General features: G+C 45.0%; 1 protein-coding gene across 2 annotated transcripts in view; it reads left to right on the top strand.

Annotated features, from left to right (window-relative positions):
- The window catches only part of COPG1 (COPI coat complex subunit gamma 1), a 33,262-nt gene extending 13,883 nt beyond the window's left edge, over positions 1-19,379 (top strand). For both annotated transcript variants that reach the window (XM_074957669.1, XM_074957668.1), the window contains exons 9-24: positions 30-187; positions 875-1,008; positions 1,946-2,013; positions 2,926-3,114; positions 3,602-3,697; positions 5,300-5,543; positions 6,993-7,068; positions 7,515-7,618; positions 8,192-8,317; positions 8,728-8,796; positions 9,745-9,887; positions 11,837-12,008; positions 13,440-13,537; positions 15,506-15,644; positions 17,292-17,390; positions 18,169-19,379. In XM_074957669.1, the coding sequence (XP_074813770.1) occupies positions 30-187; positions 875-1,008; positions 1,946-2,013; positions 2,926-3,114; positions 3,602-3,697; positions 5,300-5,543; positions 6,993-7,068; positions 7,515-7,618; positions 8,192-8,317; positions 8,728-8,796; positions 9,745-9,887; positions 11,837-12,008; positions 13,440-13,537; positions 15,506-15,644; positions 17,292-17,390; positions 18,169-18,299 (2,046 nt within the window). In that variant the 3' untranslated portion in view covers positions 18,300-19,379. The remainder of the gene's footprint in view (positions 1-29; positions 188-874; positions 1,009-1,945; positions 2,014-2,925; positions 3,115-3,601; positions 3,698-5,299; positions 5,544-6,992; positions 7,069-7,514; positions 7,619-8,191; positions 8,318-8,727; positions 8,797-9,744; positions 9,888-11,836; positions 12,009-13,439; positions 13,538-15,505; positions 15,645-17,291; positions 17,391-18,168) is intronic.
- The last annotated feature ends 491 nt before the right edge of the window (positions 19,380-19,870 follow it).

The following is a 19,870-nucleotide window of genomic DNA, read 5'->3' as shown; positions in this document are numbered from 1 at the left end:
TTTCTTTTCTCCTTTGCTAATATGCGCAGTATCATGCTCTCGGCTTACTCTACCACGTGCGTAAGAATGACCGTCTGGCAGTCAACAAGATGCTCAGCAAGTTCATGCGTCATGGCCTGAAGTCGCCCTTTGCCTACTGTATGATGATCCGAGTGGCCAGCAAATTGCTGGAGGAAGAGGCTGGAAGGTGAGGAAGTTGTTTTGCCATATTGGAAGACTTAAAAAATGGGATCTGAGGAATCTCCTCTTACAGGCTTGTCCTGTTATCTGGTTTTGTTTAAACCTTTAAGAAATAACATGTAACATGATGCAACCCCTTTCCTTTTATTAATAGTTAAAACATAGTACAGAAAAGGGAGTGGGAGGTGATTCCCTGTCACTTTTATTTTGTAACTGGACAATCTGTGTCTAATCCAGGTGTTTGGTGATCTGGCACTTTGCTTCCATGTTTATGCTATCCCCTTGTGTACGGTTCTCACACTTCATTGAAATCTTTCATTTGATTTTCCATATCCTATTGTAATTAAGTGGCTAGTGTGTATGTATCATTGCCCTCTGCTGGATAGCACCAGAACTGCACTATTGATTGTCATGAGCCCTATATGTCTAACAGCTAATGGAAATTCCCCTTTAGTTCATCAGGGAGGGGTCTATGCTTTTGGAGTAGGAGGGTCTCAGTTCTATCCTTGCAATGCAAATTAGTGCAGCATAGCGACAACTACAGAACCTTAGCTGAACACAGACTGATTACAGTCATATTTCTTTTTCATAAAATGCAACTTCTAGTAGCTCCGAGAGCCATTCCTTCTCTGCCAGCCCATTCTGTCCTCCCAGTGCTTAAGGCTCCTTTTAATTTCTTGACTTTGTCTCCTAGCCATGACAGCCCCTTGTTTGATTTCATTGAGAACTGCTTAAGAAACAAACACGAGATGGTGGTCTATGAAGCTGCTTCTGCCATTGTTAACCTGCCTAGCTGCACTGCCAAGGAGCTGGCACCTGCCGTGTCTGGTAATTCTAGTGCTATTTAAGGGTGTAACTGGGGGATTGTGGGCCTATGACAATTGCATTTGCTGGCTACCCTGCGATGTAAGGCCTTTATCAGTACTCAAGCTCGTTGAGATGTCATTATTGCCTATATATATCTTTGCTGATGTTAGAAAGTGTTTGCCTGCTGCATTCAGTGTGGATTGTTCTAGGGTCTGTGTCTCTACAATGCAGTCTCATTGTAATTAGCAACAACAACAAAAATCCTTTTGCCTTGTGACATGCCAGCAGCTCTGAGAGAGACCTGGATTCTGATGCAACCTGGGGGCTCTAGCTTTCCAGCCCCATGGAGTTCAGATGCTCACTGAGATGGAGCATTTGGGCTCTGAGGAAGGTGCGTGTAGGAGATCTGCATCTGCAATAACCGTGTTCTTTGTTGGCCAACAACACATGGAATAGAATGGGATTTAAATTGTAACAAGAAAAAATGGGTTTAAGTAGCAGTTGAAATAAAGGTTTAATGGGAAGATTGACTAGGGAATGGAGATAGAAATTTCCGAATCATGGCTTGATGAACACCTTTTAATGATGTTAAGGAATGGAGGGAGATGGACTAGCTCAGTGGTTTTCAATTTCAAATGGAAACATGATCCCCTTTGGAAATCTTAGACATAGTCCGTGGATCACATGTGGAAAACCACTGTTCTGTGGTAACGACAACCTTTCGCAGACCCCTTAGGCGTTGTCTGTGGGCCCCCAGGTGTCCGCGGCCCACACGTTGAAAACCACTGGACTAGCTAACCTTCCATGGGTCCCTATGTTTCTGAGAGAGTAAATCCAGGGAGCTTCCAATTATTTCCTGCTCACTGTTGCTCTAACAGTGAATCAGAATCTTTTGTGCAGGGTGTGGGGCGCTCCTGGTTCATCGATTTCTAAATGTCTACATTTGATGCTGTTTCAGTGTTACAGTTGTTCTGCAGCTCCCCGAAAGCAGCTCTTAGATATGCAGCTGTCCGCACCCTCAACAAGGTAAGATTCAGTGTTCTAGGAGTTTGAATATCTTTCACCTCCTCTGGATGGTGAGGTCCAGACCCCCCCAGGAGCAGGGTCCAGAGAAGAAAAAGGGGGCCAGGCTATGTAAAGATTGGATTTCTGTCATTCTTACTCTCCTCCCTTCTTGTCCCACACACAGTTCCCAAGTATTTAGAAATCAGGAAACCAGAGTTTCTATTTCGTTGCTTTCTGTGCAAAATAAAAACATCCAGGAACACATCAGACAAGGAAAACAAATCACACTGACTAGTGGTCTCTAGTGACAGTGAATCTCAGGTGTTGTGCAGTACTGCATTTCCCTCAACGCCTCCAAGTCTCTCCTTAGGATGAAGCAGCTCCTTGTTAAGCGACTGGGACCAAATCCTTACACTCCTCCTCACCCCGTCCTCATAGCAACTTTTGTTCTAGTGCAAGGGCTGGAGCAGCCTTTCATAGCCTTTACTTTGCTCCCTTCAATTCCAAAGGGAAGAGCTACAGAGTCTGTGTAGTGGCTGGTCTGAGCCTGGCTCCAAAGACTGTGCAGAGCTGAGGTCCATGGAGAACTGAAGTTCAGAGCCCCTGCAGGGACTTCTGGCTTCCTGTGTGGCAATGGATAGAGCCTGAGCCTTAATAAATGGAGAGCAGGAAAATGGACACACAGCATTTAAAGGCCATGCTACCAATGTCTGTCTTTCAGCAGGGTGGCATATTTCTTTGGGAGAACAGAGCTGATAACTTTGCCCTCAGGTGAGTTATTTATCTGGGATGGCTTCTTAGAACCTGTTATATTTGGTTTGGTAGACGGGCTTGAGTGCTGTATAGGGTCTGTATAGGGTCTGTATAGCATTTGGTTCTGTCAGCTGGGCCCTTTCCATGTAGTCAGTGAATTCCATTGTTTCTCCTCACTAGGTTGCCATGAAGCACCCATCTGCTGTGACTGCCTGTAACTTGGACCTGGAGAACCTAGTGACCGATTCCAACCGCAGCATCGCTACGCTGGCTATCACCACGCTGCTGAAAACAGGCAGTGAGAGCAGCATTGACCGGCTCATGAAGCAGATCTCCTCCTTCATGTCAGAAATCTCAGATGAGTTCAAGGTATGGAAGGTGTCCCCCAGTGAGAACTGTACTGGGCCTTTGTCTTTCTCTGTGTACGCTTGCCTTCTGAAATCTGGGTCAGGTTACACCACTCTTTCACTTCCAGAGACTGGACTTCAGATCTGCTGGAGACATGAGTGCAAGGGGATGATGGTATTGACCTATCCCCAAAGTATCCCACAGTCTCTGTAACTTGCTGCCATTAGTAGGCTCTGTTCTGGAGACTACCCGTAGTAATTAAATCCCTATTCCAATGGGCCCTATTACTAGCCTTCTCCAGGGACTAACTAGTGCATGGAGAGAGGAGTCCCCTCTCATCCCTATGGCTGCTTCTCCAGTGCATGCTACCCATCTTGTAGATGAAGGGAGAGCTATGGTCTCCTGGGCTTCTCAGTCCAGCTTAAAATTCATGTGGAGGGGAGAAAAAAGCAAATTGAAATAAGACAGAATTCTCCTAGTTAAATGCACTGTTTCTAAACCTGGTCAGGTCGTGGTGGTGCAGGCTATCAGTGCCTTGTGTCAGAAGTACCCACGTAAGCATGCAGTCCTCATGAATTTCCTCTTCACTATGCTCCGAGAAGAGGTAAGGCTATTGACCAGCTACTTTGTGGTGGTGTTATTTATTTGTGTTGCAGTAGCATCTAGAGGCCCCCTTCAGAATGAGGCCCTGTCGTATTAAGTGCCATATGGCAAGTGCTATGTAGCAGGTGAAAAGCTTGCAATCCGAATGTAAGCATGGTTAGTAGAAACGGCCAGCTTGATATGTGACAATTGTCTGCAAAGTGACATCAAAAACTATTTATCAATGTTTCCATGATCTGATTTGAAGCATGAGTGGGATTCTGCTGCTGGGCTTTATTAACTTTCAAAGCAAATGCATGTAACAGGAGATCCACTGGCATTACATGTCTGCATAACATTGAACCAGCTTCTGTTGTTGCCCATTGTATTTTGACATTACATTCTAAGAAGCCTTGTCTTGTGTCAAAAATCCATTATCAGATGACCTAAAACTATTTTAGTTCTGCTCCCCCTGCTGTTGCAATGAGGGATCATACCTGAAGCCATTCTCTGTGTGCCTTCAGATACAGAATTTCATAAAGGCACTGTTAGAGATTTTCTGAAACCCTTTCTAAATAATCTCCTATAGCACTCAGGACTCCACATACGCCTGCTACCCAGCTGGCATTAACACTGTCAGTTATGATATCATGTTCTGCCTATTAAAACTTCCCATTTTGGATCATACCAAGACCTCTTATCTTGTACTTTGAGAACAGAATATTCCATTTGTGCAGATTGTGCCTGGGTGGCTGGTATAATTTTGAAATATGGTTTCAGAGTTCAGACCACTCAATTTTATGGCTCTTTCATCCAATGTAGCTCCTAATATATTCAGAGCACCCACAATTATGCATGTAAATTATAAGAGGACATCACTCTGTTTAATCCCCCGTTGTTCAGAATGAACATGAGTAAGTAACATCTGAAGGTAATCTTATGTGTATTTAGTAGCTAGTTGCAAGGTATGCTAGGGGAGATACTGATCTTTCATCTTCCCCCCCTAATGTACTGTATTTGATTGGCCCTGCAGTGGTTGATTTGATACCTAATGTATTGCCTTTGTGATTCATACTTGGTTGTCTGGTGTGGGAAGAGGGATTATTTTTCCCCCCATATGGTTGTTTTATGTAATGATTCTAGCAGCAGAGTGGCTCAAAATGGGGCCTTTCTTAAAAGGGATGTAAACCCTTCAGCTGCAGTCCTTTCTTTAAGGCTTGCTTTTTTAATTGGAGTGTTTGTAATTGTTCTCTAATTGGAGTGAGCTGCACAGAGACCTTGAATATTAGCAGCTCCTAAGTAAGCACAGAAGTAACTCCAAAGTCCCATTGAAAAACTAAGGGCTGTGATGTGCTTCCAATTCCCGTCATGTTTATAAGAGGTGGACCCAGTATGGTTCTGTCAGTGCAATTTTTTTGAGGTGCAGTACACACATGGAAGTAGCTGGAAGTGGCCCAGTGCACTGAGCAGACCTAACAGAGTGGGGCAGTGTTGCTACCCAGTTCCTTTCAAACACAGCAGTCACGGATGTCTCTGTCTAACTAAATCCCTCCCTGGCTGGTTAACATTCCCAGTCAGAACTTCTGGCCTCCTTTGAATTTTCTCACTGGCCTTTGCTGCATAGGGCGGTTTTGAGTACAAGCGAGCCATTGTGGACTGCATCATCAGCATCATTGAGGAAAACTCTGAGAGCAAAGAGACTGGCCTGTCTCACCTGTGCGAGTTCATTGAGGACTGCGAGTTCACTGTCCTGGCCACCCGTATCCTCCACCTGCTGGGGCAGGAAGGGCCCAAGACCAATAACCCTTCAAAATACATTCGCTTCATCTACAACAGGGTCGTCTTGGAGCATGAGGAGGTCCGTGCAGGTAAGGTGCAGGCCTAGAAAGATACATGTCCTTCAAGGTTGAGTAAATTTATGTGACTGAACTTCAAGTAAAGGGGTCTCAGTGGGCTAATCCACTTGCTTTTTACCTTCTGTGGAATGAGTTCAAATACAGTTTGGCACTTGGCTTAGTCCCTAACAACCCTTTGTCCATAGTAAGAAAACTCCAACATCCCTTAGCAAGAGTGCTGGTCTCCATGTAGAGGAATACACAGTGGGCAGGTTTTGATGTTTTGGTTGAGATGGGTGGAGGAAGATTTGCCAGCACTTTGCTGCACTATGCCTGGCTCTGTGTTCTACATAAGAATGGCCACAGTGGGTCAGAGCAATGGTCTATCTAGCCCAGTATCCTGTCTTACAACAGTGGCTGGTGCCAGATGCTTCAGCGGGAGTGAATAGAACAGGGCAGCTTATTGAGTGATCCATCCCAGTCCCAGCTTCTAGTAGTTAGGGGCTTAGGGACACCCAAAGCATGGGGTTGCATCCCTGAACATCTTGGTTAGTAACCATTGATAGACCTATCCTCCATGAACTTATCTAATTCTTTTTTTAACCCTGTTATACTTTTGGCTTATACAACATCCCCTGGCAACAGGTTGTTTGTGCACTGTGTGAAAAACTACTTCCTTATGTTTGTTAAACCTGCTGCCTATTACTTTCATTGGGTGACCACCAGTTCTTGTTACGTGAAGGGGTAAATAACACTTCCCCATTCACTTTCTCCACATCGTTCATGATTTTATAGACCTCTATCATGTCCCTCCTCAGTCGACTCTTTTGCAAGCTGAACAGTCTTAGTCTTTTTAATCTCTCCTCAGAGTCATTTTTGTTGCCCTTCTCTATACTTTTTCTAATTCTAATGCATCTTTTTTGAGATGGATAGACCAGAACTGCATGCAGTATTCAAGGTGTGGGCATAGCATGGATTTATATAGTGGCATTATGATATTTTCTCTCTTATGAGCCATTAGGAAAGGGATAGATAATAACATTAGCTTTTTTTATTGCTGCTGCACACTGAGCAGATGTTTTCAGAGAACTATCCATGATGACTCCGAGATCTTTCCTGAGTGATAACAGCTAATTTAGATCCCGTAATTTTGTATGTATAGTTGGTATTATGATTTCCAATGTGCATTACTTTGCATTTATCACCACTGCATTTCATCTGCCATTTTGTTGCCCTCACCCAGTTTTGTGAGATCCCTTTGTAACTCTTCACAGTCTGCTTTGGACTTAACTATCTTGAGTAATTTGTATTGTCTGATTGTTTTGGAAGGCTTCCTGCTTCTGATTAACTTAAAAAAAAAATTTGCTGTTCGTTTTGTCTTTTGTCTCTAAAACTGTTGCATTAAAGTGAGATCACAAAACAGAGGGAACTTCCAGTTGCTAACTTTGCCAGCTGATCCTGTTTTCCTTGCTGTTGCTACAGGTGCAGTAAGTGCGCTGGCTAAATTTGGAGCCCAGAACGAGGATGTGTTACCCAGCATCTTAGTGTTATTGAAAAGGTGAGCTACATAGTCTGCGCTCTGTCCCAGCAGACATTTCAGAGATTCTTCCAAAGAATTTAAATGTTTGGACAAACCTGGGATTTTCTTGACGTATTGGAGCTCCTGACCCACTTGAGAGAACGTAATCAGACCTGTGGACTGGCACAGTATTTTGGGTGCAGAGTCCTAGAGCCACTATCTGGTATATAGAACACTGCCTCCCATGGCAGGTTCTAATATTGCTGTTGCATTCAGTGCCACAAAATTAATCTGAGAAGCCCAGAATGGCTGTCGGAAGGAGGTGAACTATTTATTTATTTATTGCCATATTAGTATGATCACCAGTGCCACAACTAACTCTATTCTACAGTGCATATTTTCAGTTTCTTTAGGCCACCACCAAGGTAGATCAGTCCTCTGCATACATTCACAGTGCTCACAGCTGGGTTTTGGCTTGCCTTCAGGTGCGTGATGGATGATGATAATGAAGTGAGAGACAGAGCCACGTTCTACCTAAATGTCCTGGAGCAGAAGCAGAAAGCTCTCAATGCTGGCTACATTCTGAATGGTAATGTGGAGGCTTTTCAGAATAAAGCTGCATGTTTTTTACCCAAGGTCCCTAGGGAACAGACTGGTTCCAGGGAGCTTGAACATCCTTCAGACTGTCATAAATCTGTCAATTGTCCAGTAATTGCATGAATGGTAAGGGCAGGTAAAGACATTTGGTAGGTTACCTCTTGATGTGAAGGACACATGCATTTCAGCTATCCTTTCCAAATCTGCTCGTATGAATGCCGTAGGGTGGCTGACTTCTCAGGCTGTAGTGCAGTGATGGCTGTGCATCAGAGACCCAGATTCAGGCCCTGAGGAATGTGGTTACAATAGAATTGCCAAAAGCATTCCAGATGTTTGTAGCATACAGGTTTGCTCTGGGGATGATAATCATTTGCATAAATGTCCTCATAGTATTTTCAGAAATACTGGATTCAGTGTGTCCAGTGCATGAACACTGGGTACGTATGCTTTCTACAGCGCTAGCCAATTAAGAAGAGCAGAGATGGAGATTTTAGTTGGACTCTGACTCAGTGGCTCACAGAGTTGGTGTTTGCTTTGACTTCAGTGATCTCCCTTCTTTCCTCAGGCTTGACAGTATCCATTCCTGGCCTGGAGAGGGCGCTGCAGCAGTATACCCTGGAACCCTCTGAGAAACCCTTTGACCTGAAATCTGTTCCTTTGGCAACTGCTCTCATCACAGAACAAAGAACAGGTACCCATGGAATAACAGGGGGCGGTCCTCTCCAGTATTAAAGCTGATTGCTATGAATTGTTAAGATCCATCTTGTTTGAATTTTGGGGTGTTTATTTTCTGTAAAGTCCATGCTGTAAATTCAGTTGCTCCCAGATTAGGATTCTGTTGTAATCCTCCTGCTAATAATAGTAATTGCTCATAATCCTCACTGAAGCTACTGTTGTTCCAAAGCTATTTTGGAAGTGAAGGTTAGGACTTTGAGTACAATAGGATGCATTACTTGGGGGTGAGAGTAATGGAGTCTGTAGCAAGACAAAAAATGGGCTTCCTTCGTATTCTATAGGAGTCCCTATCAAGATGTTTTCTGCATGTGAGCTTGTGATCTTCTCAATTCATTTCTCTGTCCTGTTTTGCTTCTGTCCCTGCAGAAAGTATTCCTATCACTGTGGTCAAACAGCCAGAGAAAGTGGCAGCAACAAGGCAAGAAATATTCCAAGGTAAGCAGAATGTGGGGCATCTCTCATTAACCATGTGTAGGGGGAAGAGATGCGGAAGTAGTGGTCATGTGATTTGTTAAGCCTGCCTAAATCCTGTAGTCTTTCACCATCTGAGTTGACCCTCATGAAAGGGAAATAGACCGTTGTGCTTCAAGCCAACTTCTAACGAGTGGTGTTATGGTTAGGGGATCTTCTCCTGAGGGCAGGTTATCTCACAAGTGCCCACAGCAGTTTTTCTTGCATATCTGCTGACGTTTCTGATACTAGCCACTGATAGGATACGGGACTAGATGCGCCACTACACTTAACCAATATGGCAATTCCTATGCCCCTCATCTGGAGGGGATTCCAAACTTGAAGGGCCAACAATACTTCTGATTTTGCAGGTTATAAATGCAGCAGGAATGGTGAATGTGTGCACTCAAAAACTGATCAATACCTGGCCCTGGAGATTGGCTGATCTAAGCCCCTAATTCCTGTATGTGTGTGGTGTTTTGCTTTCTTTCATGTTCCCCCTGCTCATGCACACCTTGGGACCAGGTTTGGGGCCCTTCACTGCTCCTGTCAGAGTGGGCATAGTCACCCTGAATCTATCCCTTTGCACAGTATTGGATCAGTGATTTTATTACAGAGATGAACAGGAGTTAATTGGGCTTTGAAATCTCTCTCTGTTCTGGGCACTTTCACTTATGATATTTGGGATCCAGCTCTACCTTCAGGGCATGCTCGTGTCTGGCTTCTACTTAGGTGAATGGGTGGCATGTCCAAAGAAATAATTTGGTGCTAGATTTTAATGCCCTAATTAATATATTTAGTTGCTGGTAGCTCTTTGCTAAAACACTTTCAGGTGACTTAACAGGTGCTTCTTAGAGCCTCTGAATGAGACCTGCTATCTGACACCTGGGAGTTTGGAAAAAGAAAAGTTTCTTTCTGTTAACTCTGTTTTAGAGCAACTGGCAGCTATCCCAGAGTTCAAAGGGCTGGGCCCGCTCTTCAAGTCCTCTCCAGAGCCTGTGGCTCTTACAGAATCTGAGACTGAGTACGTGATCCGTTGCACCAAGCATACGTTTGTCAACCACATGGTGTTCCAGGTGCGTAGGATGCTGCTACAGGGTTGTGAAAATAATCTCCTAATCGTTAATTATCCACTGGGCTGTTTCTTCCCAGTGGTGTGTCTTGTTTCGTTCACAATATGTAGCAGAGGTAAATGGTATTGAGACCACTTCTTCCATACTCTGGGCCCAATTAATCTGAATTTAACCTAAGCATGTGTGCATATTGTACATCTAAAGCAGGGGTGGGCAAACTTTTTGGCCCAAGGGCCACATTGGGGTACAAAACTGTATGGAGGGCTGGGTAGGGAAGGCTGTGCCTCCCCAAACAGCCTGGCCCCTGCCCCCATCCACCCCCCCATCCAGCCCCCCCACTCCTTGTCCCCTGACCGCCCCCTCCCGGGACCACCGCCTGGGACCCCCTTCATGTAACCTCCCCCCATTCCCTGTCCCCTGCTCCTCCCGCAGAATCTCTGCCCCATCCAACCGCCCCCTGCTCCCTGTCCCCTGACTGCTCCCCGGGATCCCCTGCCCCTTACCCACCCCTTTACCATGCTGCTCAGAGCAGCATGTCTGGCAGCCGCGCCGCCCAGCTGGAGCCAGAAGCGCTGCCGCTCTGCCCTGCAGGAGCACACAGCCCCGCTGCCCGCGTGGTGGCGTGGCTGCAGGGGAGGGGGGACAGCAGGGGAGGGGCGGGGGGTAAGCTTCCCCAGCAGGGAGTTCAGGAGTTGGGCAGGACGGTCCCGCGGGTCAGATGTGGCCCGCGGGCCATAGTTTGCCCACCTCTGATCTAAAGCATGTACACAGTCACTAGGTGGTGCTGTTCTCATTCATAGTGTGTATGTGGACTGTGGAGGGCTACTTTGTTTATGGGGTGGGAGGGAAATGTTCCTCAACCAGAGGCCTCAGAGTCAGGGTCAAGAAAGGGTGGAGCTTCCTTAATTTGACAGTGTGAGAAGGTTACAATAGAAAGACAGGTCAAGAGGAGAGAGGACTTATACTCATTTAAGCCATGAATAATATATATACTCCCTCTGTATTGCTTGGCTATGCCCCAGGCATGCTCCTGCTATGTCTGAGGCATTCTTTATGATGCATGTGCAACTTTTCACCTGGGCATCTGAGACTCCAAGTGGCCCAGGGCATGTGGAGTTTTGCAGCTAGTTAGTTTATGAAGAGTATGAATATTTTATGCTTACCTAACTCCTTTTACAGAGGCTCTCAAAAGTCTTTACAGAGACACACATGCATTATCTACATCCATTTTACACCCACGTAAACCCACAGAGAGGTGAAGTGACTTGCCTGAGGTCACATAATGAGTCAGTGGCAGAGCCTAAATAGAAGCCAGGTGTTCTGATTTTCCCCCTCCTCTGCTCTAGCCATTAGAAGGGCCACCTCCAACTCAGCTCTGAAATACTGCACTTGTATTAAATTGAGGAAGGAAAATGTAGGCTATATATATGTCAATCTAACCTTCCTTATAGTGAAGATCTTAGAATACTTTCCCTGGGGAAGTGATGGAAAGCTGTCTTTCTGGAGACATTTAAAACTGCCCTGCACAAAGTACTAAGATACAATACTGTACTGAAAGAGACGAACTACCCTCTGATTCCTCTCAGGCAGAAGGCTAAGATCGAGCCACTAGGCCAGTGTGTCTTTATTTATTTTAAATTTCTTTTCCTATTAAATGTTTACAGAGGTTTCTGCATCCATTGGGGTTTTTAACGTCTCAGCTGAAAAAGTAGAAATGCCAGCTTCTCTACAGGTCTACGTGGTACATGTCTAAATAAACCTTCACAGGAAGGTCCTTTGACTTCACCAGTCGACATCCAGTAGAACAGAGTTTGTATTTAGGTATCAGATATTGCAAAAGGCGGTCAGTGTTAAAATTCATACTGAGCAAGTCCTCTGCCTGAATCACTATCTCCTATTATGTCCATCATTAATGGCTTCAAGCTGTTGCTTCCCTTTCTTTCCCTGTGTAGTTTGATTGTACAAATACACTGAATGATCAGATCCTGGAGAACGTCACGGTACAGATGGAGCCGACAGAGGGGTATGAGGTCATTGGCTACATACCTGCCAAAAGCCTATTGTATAACCAGCCTGGTATCTGCTACACGCTGGTGGCGCTGCCTGAAGAGGACCCCACAGCAGGTAAGCAGCTTGTCCTCGTAGATTGCCATTCCCCTCAAATAACCCATACTGTGTTCCCCACACCCTCTGCCCCATGTACAAGCCATTTACTATAGCTGGTAAGTGAGCACACCATCCAACAGCACCGAGTACTGTTTCTTTTCACCACTCTGTGCGATATAGCCTTTCAAGGCTCCCCTCCTGGAAGAATTCTTCCCACTTCTTCTCCTAGGTTAACTTGCTTCAGAGCATTTCAGAGTGAGGCTGTGCACAGCCCTTTGTCTCCCTTCTTCTCAGACACTAGGAAGACTGCTTGGCGTGAACGTAACAATTAATGTGGTGCTGGTTACTGACGAGGTCTGTGGGAGCTACATTTGGAGGGTCCCACACTAACAGAGCCTAAATTCCTTCCTTGCCTAATCTAATTTCTTAAAAGTAGTTGTCTTTCCCCTGAAGCATAGGCCTGGGACACCCGTTGCACTGGAAATGCCCTTACCACTACCCTTAATGGATATTATGACTGAAAGATGAGATTGCTCAGGCAACTTCTAAAGAAAGGAAGGATGGTCTGGTGGTAAGGGCAATAGCCTGGGACTCAGAAGACTGGGATTTAGTTCCTTGCTCTGCCACAGATACCACTTAGTCTCTCTGTGCTTCAGTTCTCCATGTGTGAAACTGGGATAATAATACTGCTCTGTCTCTCTGGGATGTTATAAGATGTTTGTAGTGCACTCAGACACTATGGGAACGGGAGCCACATAAGTACCTACAGTAGGTAGATAGAAGTTGGAATGCCTTCTAGAATGGGTACAGCTGAGTCTCCAGCTCACTTATGCCCTCACCAATCAGAAAGTGAAACTGCTTCTCTCCACGCTTCAGTCTCATTTGGTTTTCTTTGTAGTAACACAACTGATGACTGCTATACCTCTTTTTTTGTTCACTGGGTAGTTTGTTTCATCTGGGATGGTTCATCACTGCCTGTCTTAATTTGTAAAGAAGTATTAATCAGCTGTTGTGTTGCAATGCAGAGGTGACAGCATTTCAGTGGTAGGTGAAGTGACTCCTAGATAATATCTTGAATATCTCACAGGGGCAGTGAAGCTTATTTAATGAGCATTCCTAAAGTTATTTGAGATCCTCCCATGAAGAATAATACAACTTAATCTAAGGATCTCAGTGTTTTACAAACAATTCTCACAGCCCACTGTATCTATAATCATTTACTAAATCTAAATAGATAGAATGTATACATTTCACATTTGGGAAACTGAAGCACAAAGAGGGGAAGTGTGACTTGCCCAAGTTCACACAGCAAGTCAGTGGCAGAACTGAGGATAGAACCCAGGACTCTTCCGGTCCCCTATTTTGAACACTGCACCACGTTCCCGCCCATGAAGAGAAATGCATGTCAGATGGTAATGTGAGCCTTTCCTTTGCCACCCCGCTCCCCAGTGGCCTGTACGTTCAGCTGCATGATGAAATTCACCGTCAAGGATTGTGACCTAAACACTGGCGAAGCCGACGATGAGGGCTATGAGGATGAGTACGTGGTAAGGATCTGACAACTGGAGCTTCAGTAGGTCCAGGGGCTTTTGTTTCCCTTGTATTTTCTGTGCACCAATAGCCTGTTCCTCTGAAATGTAATCTGGCCACAGAAGCTTTGGGCACTTTTTGTAAAGAGGGGTGTGGGGTTCCTCCCATGGAGAGATGGAAGTTCCTTGTCATGAGTTTCCCCAGTCTCTGCAGCTGCTCTTCTGATTGTTGGGGCCAAGACACAAATTTAATGAAGCTCTGAGCTTCATAAGCTGTAAAATCTTAGCATGGACAGGTGGTTTACTCTACCTAACCTGGAGTACCTTCCTATGAGTACTCTTCATGCACATACATGGATACACTGGACATCTGTCTTTATAGAGGCTGTGGTGTCTCCCTCAGGTTGGGTTGCCCTGCGTTAGCATGCTGTGTCACGCGTCAGGAATGAAGGGTGTTGTCAAAGCTGTGTGGAATAGCTGGCATGGTTCCTACTCATGCCTTGGGCAGCATGGGCAGCTCTCCTGTGAACTAGAACTCTCTGTTGGAGGGTACATAAAGCTCCTTCTGTTCTTGAACAAGTGCTTTTGACTTTAAAAATAACCTGTCAATGCTCAAAACAGGACAGTGGGCTCCACCAACACAGTAGCTGCTTTAATGAATGGAGGCTGTTTGGCCAGCTCTTGCACTGAATGCGTTTCACTTCATAGGCCAGAGTCTGACTCTGGTACCAGGAAAATTCCATTGCTGGCTCTTGAGCCTGGAAGGGAACCTTGGCTCCTTCCTTTTGGCAGTGAGACAAGGGCTGTATTAGGGTTCTGTGTAAGGGCTTCTGTCTGAGCCCACTGCTATATCCAGACAGCTTTTGAGCACAAAACCAATCTTTGTGCCGAGGTCTCTCTTGCTCATTGGGAGCTAAAAGTTATCTTGAGCTTAGCCAACAGATTTGGTTGCTTCACACAGGGTGGCTTTGTTTGCCTTTTGGAGTAGAAGATGTGATGTGTCTGAACCTTAACCTGTTCTGTTGGCTCCTGTATTTCCCTGCCCCTTCCTCACCAGACACTGTTGAGTATCTGATTGTAGCAACTACTGGGCAGTAAGTCAGCATGAGCTGTAGTAAGAGCTGGTGGAGCTTTGTCCAAGCAGAGGGAACAGAGAGGATTTTCCAAAGGACGCTGCGCAGCTAGACCCTACTCTGTGCCAGGTTATATGAGACACTCATCCCTCTCTGCTATGGCACTTGAGCAATTTTAAATAACAACCAGAGTCCATCCATTAATTAAACTAGAATTATGAGGGGATCTTGATCATACCCCTGCAGAGGAGTGTTTCCAGGTGTATATGCACTGGAGAGATGGGCTTATCCGATGAGGCAAGTTCCACCTCCCATAAATGTGGCCACACCAACAGCTCAGCTCACCTAACATTCAGTGGTGGATTGTATCAGATACGATACTTCCTGAGAAGGTCTCAAATGCAGGCATGTACCCTTCTCCATTATGGACTCTGAGGTCAGCTCTTCTTGGACCTGAGGTTCTCACTGTGCATTACTGATCTCAGAAATGATGAGCTGGGATGCAAAATATAGAGAAGTTTCTCAGTATTCCAGAAATGTAAACCTTGCATTAGTCCAAGCACCTGCCTCTATTTGGTTAAATTTTATTTGTGTGTGGTCCCTTCTTTTGGATCTTTCTCAAACATTTTGATCTTTGGCAGGTTGAGAGCTGTGCTCGGAATGGGAAGTCCCATCATAAAACCATGGGCATGGAAGAGCTGAACGCACTTCCAACTCCAATACCCAATCAAAACAGATTGTACCAAAATATCATTGCTCAAATAAATCAGAAGGGAGACAGGAAGCTAATTTCTGAGAAAATCCGTTATCAAAAGTAAATGTCACAGTCTTTACTTGATTGCAGTGAGCCAAGTCTATAGCTTTCCCCCAACAAGAACTATCTTATTTCTGTCAAACTTTCTTTCCCTATCAGCTTGAAGACATTGAGGTAACGGTAGCTGATCACATCCAGAGGGTTCTGAAGCCAAACTTTGGAGCAGCCTGGGACGAGGTGGGTGATGAGTTTGAAAAGGAAGAGACCTTCACTTTATCCACCATTAAAACATTGGAAGGTAAGGAAGTCTCTGATCCCCACAGAACTCCTAGCATTTCCCTGCTTGCAAGAGGCAGTCTGAACTCTGGCCTTTTAGAGTATGTCTGCACTGCAGCAGGGAGATGTGATTCCCAGCACAGGTAGACAGACTCCGCACTAGCTCAGCTCAAGTTAACATGCTAAAACTAGCAGCGTGGATGTTGCAGCACTGGTGGTGGCTTGGGCTAGCTGCCCAAGTCCAGGACCCCCTACCCCCCTGGGTCTGAGCTTGAGAGGCTAGCCTAAGCCATGGCCACTGCTGCAACATCCATACTGCTATTTTTTGCGCACTAGCTTGAGCTGAGCTAGCCAAAGTCTGGCTGCCTATGCAGAAATCACACCTCCCAGCTGCAATATAGATATACCCTTAGAGCTGTGGCTCCCTTTGGTCTGCTGGAGGCTCCTTTGGGCGTCTAGTTCTACACCCTGAAATTGGAGTCGTAGTTCAGGTCTAAGGTCCAATACAGACCTCTTTCTGAGTAAGATTGTGACGGGCCAAATTCATCTCTGGTGTAGGTTCATAGAATTGGATGTGTCCTGTTGTGCAGAGTATTGGCCTTTCATGACAAAAAGCTGCTTTTAATTTCAGAAGAAACCATGTTGGTTTGGTCATTGTTGTGATGGAAACACATCCTACATTCTGAGTATCCTGAGCCTTTGGGGACTGGGAATGGCGTATGAGGAAGGAAGGGAGCACCTCACACTGGTCTTGAGCAACACCCTTTTCAAGAAGCTGGAACATGGTTCAGCCTTAACTCTAGCTGTCCTTGCACAGGAGGAGTTAGGCTGCACCTTAGGGTCCAGAAGTAGGAAGGAGGAGTAAACCATAGACGTAATATGAAGCTGAGGAGGAGGGATCCTGAAATGACCTCTCTTGTTCTCATCCTCACACTCAGTTTATTAATTTTAAAGACTCTATCTGGGCCTCTTCCAAAGCCCATTGAAGTCTGTTGGGGTGACAGCTTCTGGGGGTACTTTTTATATTGGGCCTTCATCATGCAGTTTTGTGTTGCTCCCTTTAATCGTCACTGCCTGATGGGGATTAGTCCTTAGGTTGCTGTCCATTGTCTCTTTGGCTATTTCTGTGCTGTCTTCCCTGTCACCTCATGCACGGAATACCCTCCCTGAACTGGTACTCAAAGCTACAACCCTCTCTTATTTTAAATCCCTCCTGAAGACCCATGTCTCCTGCAAGGCCTGAAAGAAACTCATTGTCTCCTCCTTCATTTTATCCACTTTTATCTCCTTAAATAATTTCTACCACTGCTGTGCACTATCCTTGCTGAGTTACTGTGCAGTCATCTTGATGCTGTCCATATCCTCCTTCCTGGTCACTTTTGTTACCCATGCACCCTTGCTGTGTCATGTACAAAATTATTATTTATGATTTGTATTGCATTAGTATCCAAAGATCTCTCTCAAGATCAGGGCCCCACTGAGCTGGGCCCTGTACGAACACATATGGAGGCTCTCTCTGCTGTGAAGAGCTACTTTCTAAGCCCCTTCGGGCAGAGACCACATCTCTTCTCTGTATTGGGAGGAGGGCCTTACTGTACCTTTGGACACTGTTAAAATAATGATGTTAAATAAACCCATGAAACTGACCCTCTGTTGTTTCTTTTAACAGAGGCAGTCAGTAATATTGTGAAGTTCCTGGGGATGCAGCCATGTGAGCGATCGGATAAAGTGCCAGACAACAAGAACTCTCACACATTGTACCTGGCAGGTAAGCTGTTGGGATTCTCCGTTGGGATTTCTGCCCCACCTTATGTGGCACTCTTGGCGACTCTGGGGATACACAGGGATTTGTCTGTTTTGAGACTGAACAGTAGTGTGTTCAGGATGTTAGCCCAACTAGTACACAGCCTATCGCCCAGTTGCTACAGCCTCATATAACATTCATTGACCTGTTCTGTTGTGCTCCCCATCCCTTCAAATTCAGGCAGCTGATAATGTTGGGATCAGAAGAATTACTTGGGGATAGGGATTGGGGACAAGCCCAATCCCTTGGGATGGTTTGAATTGAGTTCAGAACTGCCCTGCATGATCTTCAGGAAGCTGTTACCCCAACCTTTGTGGGAGTCCCTGGATTTCCAGAATGAGGTGAACTGAGGTATCCTATGGGAGATGCAAGGAGGACTTGAGCAACAAATTGAATGTAATTCTAGATGTTAAACTAAAATGCATAGTGGGTGAGCAACTGATGGTGCTATCAGAAATGTCTTGATCTTCTCCCCATTTTGAGTCTAAAATATAAATGTAATTTATATTTCCGTTGGGTTTTGAAAGATTTATACTAGTGACTAACTCATCCGGGTACTGTAATGTGCTACTGTGGGGTTTATAACTATCCAGCTGCATTGGGGATTTTTTGGACTATGTTCTGCTGATGCTCTTTGGAGAGTGGACCTTGCTCCAGCCACATGAGTATCCTTAGAATTTGATGGATGAGCGAGTGGCATTCAAGCACTTTATTCTCTTCCCTCTTCTCTTCTCTGTTCCAGGTGTGTTTCGGGGTGGCCATGACCTCTTGGTGCGTTCTCGTCTTGTCCTAACAGACATTGTAACAATGCAGGTCACAGCCCGCAGTGGAGAAGAGCTTCCTGTGGACGTAATCATGGCCTCGGTTGGCTAAACTGTCTTTCTGAGACTGCACTGTGACATAAAGGGAGAATGTTCTTGGTTTTCTTGGTTCCCCTCTGTTCTGGACACTGAATTGGAATCACATTCACTACAGCAGCTTTTTATCATTAGTAAAACTAGGACAGTTATTTGGGTTTTTCTAAATAAAATTGAGGTGTTTTTATGCTCTGATAGGAGGTTTTAGGAAGCATTCAGTTTCACTTAAATCTATAAACCCCTCTGAAGAATCAGCCCATTTAATACCAAGTTGCTGGACTCTGCAGTCTGGAGGTCCTGTGTTTCCAGTGCATCCTTTTTTAACCATTCCTATCATGGTAATGCTGTATCAAACCCATTAAGTCACTTGGAATCTGAAATTAGTGTGCTTGTAATTATCACTAATTTTGCTAGTATATTTGTCTTTAAAAGACCCTTAAAAACAGGACACGGTAAATAAATAAAATAATACAATTCCCTCTTCCACAGGCTATAGAACTTGGCTGCCTTCCGCTATCATCTTCATGGAAAATGACAGGCTGATCTTCTCCCAGGGTACTTACCCCTCAACACAGTGGGTTGGGATTGGCTGGCTTGCAATTATATTCAGTCAAAGAATGGGAAATAAGTGCCTAGCTCTAGTTTTGCATAACCCTGTCAGAAGGAAATAGTCTCTATAAAGTGTAAATCAATTGAACACACTGTCTGTGTATAACTGGTTTGGCTGTTCACATTCCCGTAGTTATCAGTAACTGGTTTTTCAGTTGTTCTTAGATCCAACACTGAAAGCCTACTGTATAAGTGTTAGAGGATTACGTGATTTTTGGTGTGCTGTAGTATCCTGAGGAAATGGACCTGTTAGATTTTTGAGTATGAAAGAAGCAATATGGTGATGTGTAACATCAAACAGCGTGTAATATATCAACCAGAGCTGCTGTCATTCCTCTCTGGAGCCATCATTTTGGTTAACTTGTGAGTTAAGGGGAAAACAGGAGAGATGTCTGCTTCTAGCACCTGTAATTGATCTTTGTTCTACTCTGCCTGTATTTTTTTTATGCAAAGTGTCACCATATAATGTAACATTAAACAAAGTATTAAAAGATCCTGATGGAATTTACATAATTTATTATTGGCCTAAAGGTGTAGCCAAAGGCATTGCACCAACTCATTCCTGCAAGACTGACAAGGCATGTGCGACTGGTAGGGAGATTGACATAGACAATGCCGGTCTTGCATGCTTTAACAGAGTGATTATCTAGGGTAGCACCTATTTTTGTCATTGCCTCTTCTGTTCACTTCTCCCACCGCCCTATTGGAGGGGCTCACCATATCCTGTGCTGATACTCAAGGAGTTCTCCTTACTCATCACCTTCTGCATGAGCCTCCCACTTTTGTGTTTTTGTTTTAAGCAAACCTTTGTCTCTCCTGGTCCTGAGGCTTTGGCCACTATAGGGCAACACATGCACCTGTGCAACCCGCAGTGCTAGCCTGAGGCTTCTGCAGTAGTCTGTCAGCTAGGAGAATGAACTCTGTGTCTCCTCTTACTAGAGTGGTCCTATTTCCCGTTTTGCAGCACTAGGGGAACTG

The sequence above is a fragment of the Natator depressus genome, chromosome 7 (genome assembly GCF_965152275.1).
Source record: "Natator depressus isolate rNatDep1 chromosome 7, rNatDep2.hap1, whole genome shotgun sequence".
Classification (NCBI taxonomy): Eukaryota; Metazoa; Chordata; order Testudines; family Cheloniidae; genus Natator; species Natator depressus.
This window is presented reverse-complemented; position numbering and strand designations above follow the sequence as displayed.